We start from the raw sequence: 16,066 nt of genomic DNA, 5'->3' as shown, positions 1-16,066 counted from the left end.
AGCAGCCGCGGCACAGGCAGCAGCATCAGCACCACTAGCTGTAGCATCTTTCTTTGTGGCTGCTGGAGGCTGTCTTGTGGCTGCTGTAGCATCAACATCGTCCACGTACACACAAAAATTTGGACACAGACGCTCCCACTGCTTGCCTTATACGCACACATGTCGTGGTGGCCACCAGAGACGAGGTAGTAAGTGACGGGGCTCGGGGGACAGAGGGACACAGGAAGAGGAAACAGGGACGACTGGTGGTAGTGCAAAGGAGAGGAGGGCTGGAGCAACGGTGACTGGAGCAGCAGCAGCAGCAGTAGCAGCGGCACCATGGCGCAAGCCGCCAAGCAGCTCCGCAAGACCAAGGACCTTGCGGAGGCCGCCGCCCAGGAGCAGAGGGAGAAGGAGGAGGAAAAGATAAAAAAGAGGAATCGATCCAGGGACCGCCGGCGCAAGGTATGGCTGTCTCAGGAGACAGGGGAGGTGATGGTGTTTCTTGCATCCATCTTTCCCCCTCTACCTGCCTTTCTCGATCTCTCGAGCAGTCTCTGCCTCACTGCATCTGTTGTGCAAGATTGGTGAGGATGCAATTACACATGTATAATTACACAGTTGGTCCTGTGGCCTCAGCTGGTGCGTGTGTGTGCATGCGTGTGTGTGTGTGTGTGTGTGTGTGTGTGTGTGTGTGTTGGCTAACCAGTCAAGCACATATGCTCTGGTACAGGTTGTTGTTTGCTCCGTCAGATATTTAGCTATGGTGGAAGGAAAGGGAGATGATGATGATTTATGATGTTATAGGTGTGACCACTGTAGGCTGTTGGTCAAATAAGTGGAAATGTCATTTTTGTCTTTCACATGACAAGCATTTTGGGGGATTTCAGCCTTACATGGGCGCAGCTCATTCATATTAATGCTATGCAAGTTCAGTGCACTGCATGTACATGTGTTATTATGCATATAATCACATTGCCTTCAACATGCTCTGCATGCTCTATTCCTTCCCAGGAAGCTGTGTTGTCTCAGATGTGGTGTCTTCCCCCATATTACAGACTTTTTCATTGGGGGAGATGTAAAATGGAGGGGGAAGATGGAGGTACACTCTAATAATAGATGCAGTTTTAACCCATCTGTATATATTTTTGGTGCATGTTTACATTGCATGTATTGTTCTATCCAGAAATCTTGTTTATAATTATACATCATTTGTTTCTTGTAATATTTGTAGTGTAGAATATTAATATTCAAATGTGTTGTCACAAACTAACCACACAAGATATGATCCTGTAGGCATAAGAGCTCTCATTCACTCCCCCGTCTCACTTCTCCCCTGCACTCTCCCACACCGGCTGTGCCTTTAGGTGCAGATTTTATTGGTTGTGCTGCCGTGCACGCATGCTTGCCAGCACTGAAATTATTTATGGACGCACATATTCCATTGTGAAAGGTACTTGTTGAATGGATTAAAAAAAATTTTTGGAATTTTATCCCTTATTGGAATTTACAACATTATGCCATGCACAGAGGGCTCGGTGTTCAATGCAAAAGCCAGCTGTCAGTTGTTTTCTGTTCCTTCTGCAGTATTTCTGTGTGCACATATTGGCGTGCAGTTGGTGGAAACGGAGGACAGACAGATCTTTTTATATTCACTTTGTGAGGTGTGTGTGTGTGTGTGCGTGCGTGTGTGTGCGTGTGTGTGTGTGTGTGTGTGTGTGTGTGTGTGTGTGTGTGTGTGTGTGTGTGTGAGAGAGAAACTGAGAGAATGAGCACTTGTCAGAAAGGCAGAAACACAAAGGAAAAGATCTGGTCCAAAAACGAAATCTGCAATGAGAGTGGGGGTGTTCATGGAGTATAATCTCTTTTCGTTAGAGAAGTTGTTTAATGTTCTATCAGCATGAACAGACGTCCTGTAGACGGGTTTGCTAAAGGTTTCTGAGGCCACAGAGTCGGCTTTCAGCAGTATGTTTAGCTTGTTTTACTGATTTACTTTTCACTGAAGAACCTGTGAAACTGTTCTTAGCAAGGCCCGCTGTGATATCCTTCATGCACTGTCCTTTAGTTTCATTTCTCAAAAATGTAATATTCTAGGTTATATCATTGAATTTGAATTCCAGTATAGAACAATGTGTAGAACCTGTGTAATTAACAAATCCTTGTATTATTGTGCTAACTTGTGTACAGCATAAAATATGCAGTAGAGTTTTTATACAGTCCCATAAAAACATGAAGATTAGATGGTGTTGACACCAATTTTTTGAAGGTTACATAACTCCATCGTAGAGTGGATGACATTGGACATAGCCAATGTCCAATGACCAATAGGAAAACGTCATTTCCCCTGTGTTTGTTGTGTAACAAAGCTAACTAAGAAATTGGTTTTGGCCACTAAAATAAGGTTGTCTTAAGTTGATCCTATGATTCAGCAGTAAAAACAACTTTGTTAAGGTTATGTAAGGTTTTGGAATCAGTGAATACACTGAGCTGAGTGCTGTCGGAGATGAAACAGGAGACGAGACATTTATACCAGTCTCAGCCAGACAGTGAACACACTGGTTCTGGATGATGGCAGTGGGGGCACACCGGGGTATATGTAACCATACAAGACTGAAATTAGGACTATCAGATTATAAGAATGTAGTTTATGAGATATGGCCTTCAGAAATGACCAAATAAAGCATATACATTATTGTGGGCAGAATAAAGATGCTGTCTGTTGACATGGATATATCAAGCATATCATTTGTGTTGTTTCTAACAACATAGCTAACCTCTTTTTGCAGCAATGTTTGTTTAGTATTTAATTTACCAGTGGAGCCATTAGACGGTGTAGACATTCACATTTGGATATTTAATCCAAAAGTCGCTTCTCAGCTCATTTAAAAAACATATACATGTTTATGTGTCGCTGAGTTACTTACACAAGTTCAGTTCAGTTCAGCCTCAGTGAGCAAATATGAAAGAGGCGTTCGTGGGTTGGTAGTGCTACATTTAGTAGATCAGGTAGGCTTTTTTTTCCCGTCGACATCTTCTGCTTTGTTTTACTCTTTCTTTTGTGACTTGAGAGGCAGAATGAGTAGGATTTGTCGTTGAGGTTTTCAAAGGTGGCCCCTCCTCCCCAGCTCAATGGTTACTCTTGGGTGCATCTGGCACATGATTGCTGTGTTTTCATTGAGTCCCGCCCTCACACCCTGTGCGCTGTTATTGGCTGACGGATGCACGCCCACTGCTGAATGTTAACACCCCCGGAACAACAATGCACACAACGATTAAGAAAATACAGGGTTTGTGCAGATGTAGACACCACCACACAATGTTAGTGGGTCATAAATGATGATTGAGAGGAGCTGTTTATATATGAGTCCATGCATCGTTCTGTAGGAAAATCCATGCTGCCTTAATCATCTTGTGTTGTGATTTCTAATTAATATGCTCTTTTTAGGCTCCTCTTCCAGTCCACTGAGCCCACAGTCACTGCAAGCCAAAGAAAATCAGGAATATTAATGCTTTTTTTACCCTACAGTAGATATCATTTGAGATGTGAAAGGCAATTTGAGTGCATACTTAACATTACTGCACTTAGTTTGGCCAATCTCTGATCTTCATGCTGTTAACATTTGCTGCCTGTTCAAAAATCAATCGAGCTGTTATGTTTAAGATTTCAGTATTGGTCATTTGACTCATAGCCACTCTCAGCTGGCTCCTTTGTAACGGCTTGCGATGCCTTGAAAGTTGAATTTGCTTCAATTTAGTGTAAAAAAAAGTGCAAACCCAAGCTTGATTTCTTAGTTAATCCAAAAACAAGTATGGAATGGCCTCTCTTATGGCCTGCAAAACATTTGTTCCTCTTAGTTTTTCGTAAAAAAAAATAATATTTTTTTGTATTTGTATCAGCAAGAGCTTATATCTATCGGTATCCTTGATGATGCTGTGTAAGAAAGAGATGAAAAGCAATGCTGATGTTCAGTGTTGTTATATTGTCCTCTTCAGCATTTCACAGCTTAAGGCACATTTCATGCTGCAATAAGGAAGGAAGGAGTTTGTACCAAAAAAAAACCCTCCTGTCTCTGCATCACTGCTTTTGTCTGAGTGGCCTCTCTCTCCCTCACTCTCACCTCTTTCATCAAATATGTCTCTTTGTCTCTCTCTTCACTCTGAATCTGTCTTTCCGCCTCCAGTAGATTGTTGCCATGCACCCAAAAGGAATGAGGAAGTCAAAGAGGCAGAGAGGGAAAGAGGAGACACAGGCAGGTTCTTAATGTTCTGGGGATGTTAATTAGCTCCATTCGATGTAAATCAAACTCGGCAGCATGGCATCTCTCTCCCCTACTCCTCCTCTTGTACAAAGGTCATCCACTACAGTGCCAGCAGAGATCCTCTCATAACTCTGGATGGACTGGACAGTAATGTAGTTAGGGAATCTGCACAGAAAGTGCAGGGGCATTCTGCTTTCTCTGCTGGCTAAGGTGCATGCCATACAGCTGCAGAGCCCTGGTTTGGAATAGGTCTATGACCTTTGCCATCTAAGTTTGTCGCTCCCTATCTGTCATGTATTTCCTCACTCATATCTGGGGGAAAAAAGCGTAATCTTTGAAAGAAGAACAAGAGCATAAATGTCACTAAGTCAAACTGAAATACCATTACATCCATTACACATGGATATACTAAATGCTATTTTTTTTGTGTAGGATTGAAAGGTGCCGTGCTGTGTGAACAGACCTTATTGGAAATAACATAATAACAACAAATATTCTTGTGTGCAAATGTATTGTGAATCAGTATTAATATTTTTCTTCTCAGTGTAAAAATAGCTATATTTGTTCCTCATCAAAGACACGTAAAGTCAGCATGCGGTTTGAAATGTTGCTTGTGTAATATAATGCATTGTGTCATATGTGGAATAAACTGTGGCGTTCAATGCTTAGCTCCATGTGTTCTTGCCTCACTGGCTGTATGGATTACTGTCTGACCATACTCTGGCCATTATGTCTTGCACTATTGATCACTGCTTTATGTTTACTGGTCACTAGTCACAACAGTCCAATGACAATCATTGATTTATGCTGCTATGAATTAGAGATGTCCCCATCAAGTTTTTCTGGCTGTGATCCCGGTCATAGTCCTTTAACACCGAGTATTTGCTGAAACTGAGTCCGAGTGGATACTTACCTAAATATTGATTAAATATTGACTAAAACAGCCTAGATGGGTTGGCCTAGATGATAAAGAAGAGCAGTGCTGCAAGCAGGCTGGACAAAACATAGTAGAGTTCAGCAAAGAAAAGATCAAATTTTGATTGGCTTTTATTTTAATACCGATCCATTAGAAATATGCCTGGGTTTCTTCCATGAACATAGGTGAAAGCATAAAATTTCCAGACATAAAATTCCAGTGTTGTGAATTACAGCAACTGTGTGAATTTGGATTCTGTCTTAGTACACCACTAAATAAGTAAATAAAAGTCAAACATCTAATCTGGGACGTGAAACCTTTCATTGTAGTACGTTAGCATGAACTCCTCAGGCCTCTACATTTCCCTCTTTCCTCCAGGCCTGCACTTATTACAATGGATCCAAAGATTTGCTAATGGATAGTGTGTGCTTTTTGTGTATGTGTGTGTGCTCGTGTTTTCAAAGAAGTTGCGTGTCTGCATGCACATACAGTGTGTGTGAGTGTGAGTGGACTAGCAGGCCTTCAGGGTATCTCATTCCACTTTCATGCAACCTTATGGATACTCAACTCTAATAAGCCAAAACTCTGTGCTGCCTGTTTGCCTCTTTCTTTGCCTCTCTGCACGCTTTTGTTCTCACACAAAACAATACACGAGACGTCAGAAATCCTTTTCAGTAATGCCTAACCTTGGTAATTAAAAGTTGTATCATCTGCATAAAGAAGGAGAACATTAATCTGGTGTAGCTATTTTCATATTTCAGAGCTTTGGATGCAAACGAATGAAACATGTCAAAATTCATGTTGTTGCAGTGCACAGTGGACTCCAATCTTTTCGAAAAGCAGTCTAACCATACACTGTATCACCCAGTTTTGCCCGAGCCATTACTCCTCTGACTGCTGTGAACTGCATGGACATATTAATTTAAACTGATAATCACATCAGACAATTCAAGAGAGGATACTGTAGCATGGAAGCACACAGCATTATGATCCTCAGCCATGTCACAAATCTTTATATATTTTAAACATGACTGATAAAGTTTGTATCACTTCCTGCTCAGCTGCTCCCTTTGACAGCTTGAGTTCCTTTTCTCTGTAAACTAGGTATCAAATCATTGTAGGCATTGTGGCACACAGATATGCAATTCTATTGCATTTCAATAAGGTATTGTAGGCTGTCCCAGATTCAGCGGAGGAGGTGGTATGAAAAGTTGATTGTGTGTTGTTGTGAGGAGGAAATGGAGTATGTTTATTAGAATCCAAGGGTACTAGTGTATGTGATTTTTCCTTCTTTGTGCATATTTTTTAGTTTTCTTTGGGCATTTTCTGTCACTAGGGGGCTGAAAAACATCAAAACAAGGTGACAGATACATACTAGTTATGTGTTATGGCTTATTAGCAAACAGTTGCCTTTAATGCCTTTATAGTTTGTTTCTCCAAACAACTCCAACATATTTAGTTCTCTCTGGTCGTACGATCTGGTGAAAATAATTCCTGAGTTAGATGTGAAAATGTTCTGGCTCTCCACGCTGTTTTCCCAATGCTTGCGTGCTACTCCTTTGGGTTCCAGTGTTTTTTTTTTTCAGGAGGTTCCACTTCAGATGATACAGATTTACGTTTTAGCCAGCAGTCCATGCTTTCAAGTTCATATAACTGAAACCTGTCTATGTAAGGTTGTGATAGATGCTGCAGAGGGGGCTGTTGTCCAGGGCGGAAGTCAGTCTGTCTAATGGAGCACTTCCGGCTTGTCGTCCCACATTCTGCACCGATGCAAACTTTGGGTCAACATTATTAGACATTGCTTTGAATATGTGTCGGAATTTCCTGCATTACAAGTGCTAAATTTGCAGGAATTGCAGGCCCTGCAATCGTGTGGGCTGGTGCCTTTTTATCTCCTTTGAGGAAAGGGAGGGCAGGATGAGCCAAGGTCGAGCAGTGCAAAAGCAGCACTCAGCCCAGCCCAAAGCAGCCACAGGCTATATTTACCTGCCAGCCTAGGATTACACTGCATCTGAGACCAGAGCTACCCATCTCTCTACACACCACTACTGCGTGCTAGCCGAGCGCCTGCTCTGATACTGTATCTGATGTTGCCCCGGATCCGTACCTGCTCAAACAACATAGGAACATTCCAGAATAGAAGCATGATGGTCGATATTTATCAGACCTCTCTGAGGGTTTATCTAGGACTCGACTCTGTCACATATTTTGATGTGGAGATCAAAGTGATTTTAGATAAGCGTGCCTTGTCAGACACCTTTGACAAAAAGGATGAAAAGAAAAAGTACATGTATACAATGTAGGAATTCATTAATCATTTTCTTCTATCTTCACTAAAGACAATCTGCCATCCTAACAAGAGAACTGTATCAGGGTTTCTAAGAAATAAATGAACAAGTACCAGAATAAGTGAAGTTATTCAGCCCCAATCATAAGAATTGTGGTTTTAGGGTGTGTTGAGTCTTGCCCTATTGCCCCCTACACTGTGTCTGTGTGGTATGTTTAGATTTTGAGCTTTTGAGGATGTGAGGCTAAAACCATATTTTTTCAACTGTCATAACATATATTCTACCCTTGCAGTACCTATGTAAACATTTCTAGCAGGTTGATCATTGTTTTGCAACACTAGCAACAGTTGGTGTGGCCAGAGGGTCACTTTGCCGATAGCCCATTAGATCAGTGCGTGTCGTTGAGTTCCTCAAGAGTCACAGCTCATCTGCCAGCCTGTATCTGTTAATCAGAGCATCCATCACCATTGTAAGCAAGGCCAACCAATGTGAAGCCCTGCCACGCAGGAGGGAGGGGTAAGAGCTGTAAATCTAGCTGAGTCGACTGATATTACCATGGTGATTACGGCGTGACACCTGCACGTGATTGGGATGACGAAGGAATGAGGAGATGGACAAGGGCATGCCTGGGATGGTGATTCGGCATCTAATTGGCTGCTCCGATCGGCGGCTAGATAGGAAACCCTGGAGTGAAGAAAGCTTGTTGTTTTAGTTACGCTTTTAAACTGCTCTGCGTGGTCCCAGATTTTTGTGAATGCTGAGCTTCATTTCAGCTCACAGCGCCTCTGATGAGACTGTACCAGTAAGAAAACATGAGTCAGACAGCAACTGTATTCCAGATTTGTTTTCCATCCCAAGCAGCTGCAGACTTTCACATCTAAAACATACAGCGCTTAAAAACAAATCAAATTTACATAATTGTCCTACATTCAGTGTGTACCTCATACTAATGATGCAGTTGACTCATCACAGGTCATTAGCAAAATCAGTATGTCAGGGCTGTTAATTCCTAAGAATCATTAGAGGAAGAGTGAAAGTGATACAGACTGGCACGATGCCACACACACTGATATGCCCGCAAAGAGCACACACACATGCACACACTTAGAGCTGGAGATGGACATTATGTAATAGAATTAGTGCTCCTCAAGGTCTACATGGATCATGTGGCCTGCCGGAGCCCACTAATGCACTGAAGCAGCCGCTCTCAGGCACACCCTGACTCCATCACTTTCCTCTGCTGGCCTAAACACATTTTACAGCGCGTTTGCTGGCTAATGGACACAATGCGTGATCAAGGTTTTTATATAGCGGTGGTGCTGTGAGACACTTTCATGATTTATTGCACGTTCATCCTGTTACTGGCTGTAATTATGATGCAGTTTGAAGTGCTTGAAGTTGTGATGAAACTGTATATTCCTCACATGCTCCAAACTGAGTTGATATTGATCTTAGGCCTTGAAAAAAGCTGGATTTGGAAGATATGAGTCTGACAGTGAAACATGAATGGACACACCCATACAATACAAAGCAAAGACCTCTTTTAAGATAAGAATGTTAAGTTTGGGTTCCACCTTGTGACCCGAGAGATCTGCTGGGCTTGCAAGCTTTGTGAACTAAGAGGAGGATTTTGAATTGTATTCTCAAAACCATTGAAGGTTTCGGAGGACTGGACTTATGTGGTCTGATACTTTTGTATTGTTGTGCAGCTGAATTCTGGATGAGTAGTGATCCATGGATTGATTTGAGTGGCGGACCCAAAAACAGAGAATTATGATAGTCTAGCCTGGTCATGACAAACACAGGCACGTTTCTCCAATTCAGACTGAGAAGCTGACTGACTTGAATTGAAGATTTCTTTTCTCCTGAACATATTTTCAGCAACCTTTTAGAAATTTCCTGCATTAACTTCTCTTGAAGGCTACATAGTTAGCTTTCCTGTGAAGTACTTTGCATGACTTTGAATCACAAAAAACAATCATACTGATTTTTGGACGTGTCTGTTAGGATCATTGATTTGTGATGCCACCCATGTAGCAGTTACTGTGGCTTTTCTGGGACTGAAAAGCGAGGTATGATTGGAAAATGCTAATTTCATGATGTTCTGGAGTGTTCTTTGACAAGTAGTGTCACCTTTCATCCACTGAGGCATGCACGCATCAGTCAGTGGTTTATTCAGTTTTTGTGGGTGTGCATGTGTGTGTGTGTGTGTGCGTGTGCGTGTGTGTGTCTGCATGATCAGAGAGGGTGTCATATGTCAGTGGGATTGCTGCCTGATGGCAGATGGAATGGCTCCTCCCTATTCATGCTCATCACTCTATAATCAATCCGTGCTGGTGGGCAGCCTGCATGCACACACACACACACACACACACACACACACACACACACACACGGATAAAATCAAAGTGACTGGGTTAAAGGAGAAGACTTACTGTCGGTAAGCTTGGTTTAACTCCAAGCTTACCACTTCTATCGATGCTGGCTTGTTTTTCTGACATTGAAGTGAAACTCATGCATCTACACCAGGCATCTCAAACCGGTTCCATAAAGGGCCGCGTGGCTGCAGGTTTTCATTCCAACCCAGGAGGAGCACATCAGGCCAACCAATCAACATCAAGGGATCACTTAGTTATCAGCTGAAGACTGAGATCAGCTGATTAATTGATTCCAGCCTGGTGTGTTCCTCCTTGGTTGGAATGAAAACTTGCAGCCACGCGGCCCTTTATGGAACCGGTTTGAGATGCCTGATCTACACTCTACACTCTACAGCGTGACTTCATTTCACACAAGAAAATGACAGCAGTGTTAGCCGTAATATATGTAATGGTATTTTCAAGTTAAGGTTGAAACACCAGCAATATGCCGTCACATCTTTCTACACAAAATTCCATGAATGCCGTGTATTTGACATTTAATGCATGAGTGTCACTGCTTCCCAACCTGTGTTCTAATAATGTTAGCGCCACGCAGGCAGACTTCTAAGACTAAGAAAACCAAAATGAAAATGGCTGCTATACAAAAATTCTCTCATGTCATCCATTTTACATGATGACAGACAGACTGACGCTACAGCTAACTGGCTCTCAGGCCACAGACAGCTCCACTTTCCCGTCAGCTTCCAGCCAGCGAAACCCTTTTATGCCTGCTGCACAGGGAGGGGAAATGTGCGGAGAAAGGGTGAATGAGTGTCACTGCGCAGTGAAAGGTTTGCACTTTTTCCTCAACAGTAGAAGAGACCTGCTTTCCTAGAGGTTAGTTATGTGTCAGTCGATGTACAGCTGAAGGCAGACGTAGATTTCACATGTTGTGTGTTTTTTCTGAGCTTGGGGCTAAAATGACATCAGATTGTGGTGTTGCATGTTGATATTTTATTCTAATCGGCGTGGTATCATTCACATAACCTGTAGGTATGGATGGGAATCAAGAACTGGTTCCAGTTGAGAACCGGTTCCAAATGAAGCAGCGATTAAACAGTGGAGGTTTTGCACACCACATGCATGCATTCTACATCCTACTACTGTTTCTGCACTGTGTTCAGACTCAGAGATCATAAAACAGTTGCGTTGATGCTGAAAAAGTTGATCAGGAGTCAATTAGGTAATAATAACTTTGCGGTCAATAAAATCTTATCAGGTCCCATCCCTAAGAAGGACAGAATACAACATCAGCATATTTCAGACATCCCTGCCAAGACCAGCTGCCATTCATTCACTGATATCACATCACACTCCCTGATCCGAGACAGCTTGCATCAGCATCATTGATGGCAACAGGGAGACGGCTAGAAGCAAACTCAAACCGAGTGTTTCTCCTCAGGCAACTCTAAATCCTTGTCATCCTCATCGTCCCTCCGCTGCTTCTTCCTTCTCTCATTACAGTTCTGCCTTTCCCCTCCCTCTGTGCAATCTTGTGTTTCTGGTTGCGTATTTGCTGTTATGTCTGTGTCATGTATGTAGGAAAAAGGATGAGAAGAGGCCAGTCGGCAGTGCTGCATGTTTCCCTGCACTCTCCTCTTTGGCTGTCTACTGTACGGAAGCAATGAGTTGGAAAATGCACACTGAATTTGTATAAATACTTCATTGCTTATTCAATTTTAAACCCTTATGGAAGGAGGGAAAAGTGAAGCAACTGTTTGTTCTTTCACCATGCCCTTAGCACCGTTGTCCGTCAGCTATCTTTCTGTCTCTTTGCTTATCCCGGCTCTTTGCAGTATCTGTTTGCATCCGGCCATCTTTCTTCCCCTCTTTTTCCTTCTCCCCCACCTCTCACTCCTACCACTTATTCTCGCTCATGTCTCATGCTGTCTCAGGTGTTCATCCCTCCTCTTTTCACCACAATACTCCTTCCTGCTCCTGGTTTTTAACGGTAGAAGCAGAGAAAGAGGGCTGTGGTTGACATGATGACATGTTTATGTGTTGAATGAATAATCACATCTCCAGTACCACATGCGAAAATGTAAAAGGTCAGTGACTCTTCTGTCGTCTGTAGAGGTCATTGGAGGAAAATGGCAGGAAAACATTGCTGAACTTGCACCGTTGATGTTTTGATACAGCAATTCCAACCTTGTCTTCTAGAAATTATGTTCATATTTTTCTAATTTGCAGATACTGTATGTTTTGAATGAAATGCAATGTCACCCACATTATGTTTTTTTATGAATGTTATGAGGAAATGTAATTAATTAGCATTTCTGGAAAGGTGCAAAACATTAATATTAAAATGTTCACTGACACCATATTCAATTTGTGTTCCAAGTATCTGCTCTTATAATTCAGTACCCACCAGCACTTAAAGCACGATTCAACTTTTTTATGGTTATGTTTAGACTATCACTGCCAATGCAAACATTTTCTATCATCTTCCAGGTCAATAATGACCCTTTAAGCTCAAATGTATATATCTACTGTATATACGATAGTTTATCTGCAACCAGGATTGGTTGAGGGTGGTGGTCGTGTGTCTAATATTTAATTCTCACACTAATTTATTATTCTGCCTACTTGTTCAGGGACTGTCCTTGATTTATAGAAGGTCAATGTTTTTTTGTGTACTGTCCCTGTTCAAATAAATATTCAACCCCAACAATAAAAAAGTTGTGACGCTGCGTGAAGTGTAGACCATTTGCAAACAAGTTGTGTTTATCATCTGTGGTTCTACAAAGTGTTCCTGAGCCCATGTAGTAATCTCCTTCATGCAATCATGTCAATCACAAAGTGGTGAACCTCGCCCCATCCTCGCTTGTGAACGACTGAGCCTTTCCAGGATGCTCCTTTCAAACCCAATCACAGTACTATCACCTGTTACCAATCAACCTGTTTACCTGTGGAATGATCCAAACAGGTGTTTTTGGAGCGTTCCACAACTTTCCCAGTCTTTAGTTGCTCCTGTCCAAACGTGTTTGAAACGTGTTGCTGCATCAAATTCAGAATAAGCAGATATTTACAAAACAATGAAGCTGATGAGGTCAAACATTGAATATATTGTCTTTGTACTGTTTTCAAATGAATATATGTCAAAAAGGATCAGCAAGTTATCACATTCTGCTTTAATTATGTTTTACACAAACTTTTGTGGAATTGGAGTTGTATGTCCAAACTTAGTACGTAGTTTACAGGATTAGAGTGCTGAAGCCAAGAACCCATTGTAAAGAGGCTCCATACACATTCTGTATTCCTCCTCCCACAAGCCTGTCAAAAGTCTGTATTTCCAGGATTCAGACAATTTAAAGGCTTTCTCTCTGAAATCCCCTACATGCTTCTGTCAGCCAAACTGACTCGTCTAGCACGTCAGTACCACTGCCCACATCATTCAGCCACTGTATTTGGAGTACCAGAGTTGGCTGCTAACTAATGTGTCAGCCCGGCTAATTCCCCCATAAAGAACCAGGGTAAAATCTTAAGCCAGGAAATTAATATAAATGTGTTTTTGCCCCTCGCAGCTTCTAAAAATCATAGGAAAAGTCTAGAATCAATGTCACGCATCATCAAGCAGTCAAGCAGTTCACCACGCTTCAAAAGTTTGGAAATGTGTGTGTGTAAGTCTGTTTTGGGGATTTATTTTTCAAATACGGACACCACTGGAGCATGACCAGCCTAAAATAATCACTCTTTTTTTAACCAGTGTGTGTGTGTGTGTGTGTATTTGTGTGTGTGTGAGTGACAGAGTGCTCTACTGCTCTGCTGTGACTGACCCTGCGCCACACCAGACCAAATGTTAATTCATTGCTTGGTGTGCAGATTCAGCCTCATTAACTGACATGGAGATTTTTCTCACCGGAAAGCTCGGTGCACGCCATTTGCCCTTCTCCCTCTCTTCCACCGCTCCGCCTCCTCCATCCTTCTATCCTCCCCTAAAGCTCTTCTCTAATTCCATGAAGATTTTGACTGCAGCCCATTGATCCAACATGGATACCTGTCATTTGAAAAACTCAGACCGTGGGATAGTAGGCAGGTGAAACAGCACAGGAAAACATATCACAGTAAGTTAGTTAATAGTAGTAATAGTTTGTTTTTCTAATGCACAGTTTCCAGCAACCCATCAGCAGTTAGTGATACAAAAACATTTCAATGTGTCAGCAAGGTAGCACAAATCATCCATCCATTAGCAGTCTGAACACAGCCTTGGAGGCTGAGTACAATAAATAATTATTAACACTGTCACAGCCTTTGAGTCATAAACCATGCTTTCGTACCCTTTAGATGGTATCGAGTTAACAGGAACACAGGAACAGATTGAAATGTAATCCTGCTCTGGAGGCGCAGAGTGGAGAGCTGTTTTGTGATTTGAACCCTTCTCCCTTGTTTTTCAGAATAATTGCCTATTCGATGAGGAACTTAATGACAAAACAGTACAAGGGATAATGCAGTCTTTTGTCTTCCCCGGAGGATCGTCTCTTGCTTGGCGTCCTCTCATCTGTCTTGTTTACTTCCTGTTAGCTTCTGGTGCCAAAGTCAGAAGTGCATGGAGCACAGCCAGTGAGAAACCCTCTCACCAGCACAGTCATTCGCTGCTGTTACTGTATGATCCACTGTATGATTCATGCACAGCACTGCCTCTGGTTAGCAAACATACTGATTCAGACCAGCTACGGTACAGTAGCCTGATGATGCAGGGGCTGCCAGGCTCGTAGCTTCCCACATCACTGAGTGTTACACTTTGCTGTTCACCACAGGGACTCATGTGGATCACTGATTTGATTGATTGTTTGATTAATTGCATGTGTGAATTAATACGCTGCTACAAACACACACAAGTTGAAATATTTGTGGATCGTGGCCTGGTTGTAATGTAGCAGAAAGTCTGACTCAGCTGTTTTAAGGCGGTATGACCGACTGACAGGGTGACAGGGTGTGTGCTGCTGGCTCTGCACCAGTGGTCCCACGGGAAAGGCCAAGGTGAGAGGACAAAACACCCACACTCACTGCCTCTCAAATATGCACATTGAACACATCCCCTTAATCCTGTATCTTCACAAATTGAAGCTCCTTCTCCTTCATCAGAATTCAAGGCACCAAACTCACTGAACCGTGCCAAAAGTCTAAAGTGATTGATTATGCTATCATTTGCTTCCCCTGCTGGAAAAAGAGAGGAAACAACTCTCGCCATTGCAAATATAGCATGTGCTGTAATCTTTTACCAAGTGCAAACCTGGAAGAGCTAAAGTCTCTCCCATGCCAGTTAAACGTTTGAAATAATAAATGAGGTCAGGAACGGGCATCGTCATGACCCAGTAAGACAGGTTTGGAAGTCTTTTCTGCAGCTTATGCTTCTTAAAAATTCAAACAGTAGTGCTCCTGTCTATCACAGGTATTTTTATATATCAGAACGACCTACCAGATAGCAGATACTCAAACACAACTGATAAATAAGACTGCAGCAGTATTTTCCCCAGCGTCTCTCATCTTCTGGTTATAACTTGGCTTGAGAGGCCTTTTCACTCTGACATGAAATATTAATTAGAAAGAATGCGTAATACAAAGATTGTCCTCAAAGTCAGGTGCTTTAGTCATATGACAAGTGTGTCTTCCAACATGGAAGGTCTGTCTTTTTTGATGCCGTGATTAGGGCACTAGCTGTATGGATTCTGTAGTCTGATAATGGAACCTAATGTCAGAGCCAATCACAATTAAAGTCTAACTGTCAAACTGTCAAAAAGTCAAACATGAAATAATAGTGTGAAATATTGTGTAATAGTGTTTGGTCTTTATTTGGCAGAAAACCCAAACTATATTTTATAACATGCAGCAGTCAGTGTACCAGGGAGCATGTCTATCAAGTACGTTTACCTACAGCAGCAGCGCAGCAGAGTGGGCTTTCATGTACCAAGAAAGTCAGCTGAGCTTGTGTTGCAGTATGAAGTGTGGAAATAACATTATGCCTGACTTTGCCAGACTACACAAATGCAACATGAAAAAACAGTGTCCACACATCCAAGCTTACCTCTCTGGTTATTTAATTGGCTTCAAATGATGCCCAATGTTCACACAGCGAACACCAAATTCAGCCCTAGCGTACAGTTGTGTGTGAATATCACGTGTTTGGTATGCAGCACAGACGACAACAAGCATCAGCAACTGGTGAACGATGAGGATGATTGATGGTGCTCTGAACAAAGTGAAGCT

At 42.2% G+C, this 16,066-nt stretch overlaps 1 protein-coding gene across 3 annotated transcripts in view; it reads left to right on the top strand.

Annotated features, from left to right (window-relative positions):
- The first annotated feature begins 318 nt into the window (after positions 1 to 318).
- ank1b (ankyrin 1, erythrocytic b) overlaps positions 319 to 16,066 on the top strand; it is a 66,691-nt gene continuing 50,943 nt past the window's right edge. For all 3 annotated transcript variants that reach the window (XM_041959682.1, XM_041959680.1, XM_041959681.1), the window contains exon 1: positions 319 to 444. In XM_041959682.1, the coding sequence (XP_041815616.1) occupies positions 319 to 444 (126 nt within the window). The remainder of the gene's footprint in view (positions 445 to 16,066) is intronic.

This window comes from Chelmon rostratus, chromosome 19 (genome assembly GCF_017976325.1).
Source record: "Chelmon rostratus isolate fCheRos1 chromosome 19, fCheRos1.pri, whole genome shotgun sequence".
NCBI lineage: Eukaryota > Metazoa > Chordata > Actinopteri > Chaetodontiformes > Chaetodontidae > Chelmon > Chelmon rostratus.
Note: the sequence above shows the minus strand (reverse complement) of the source record. Positions and strands in the feature narration are given on the sequence as shown.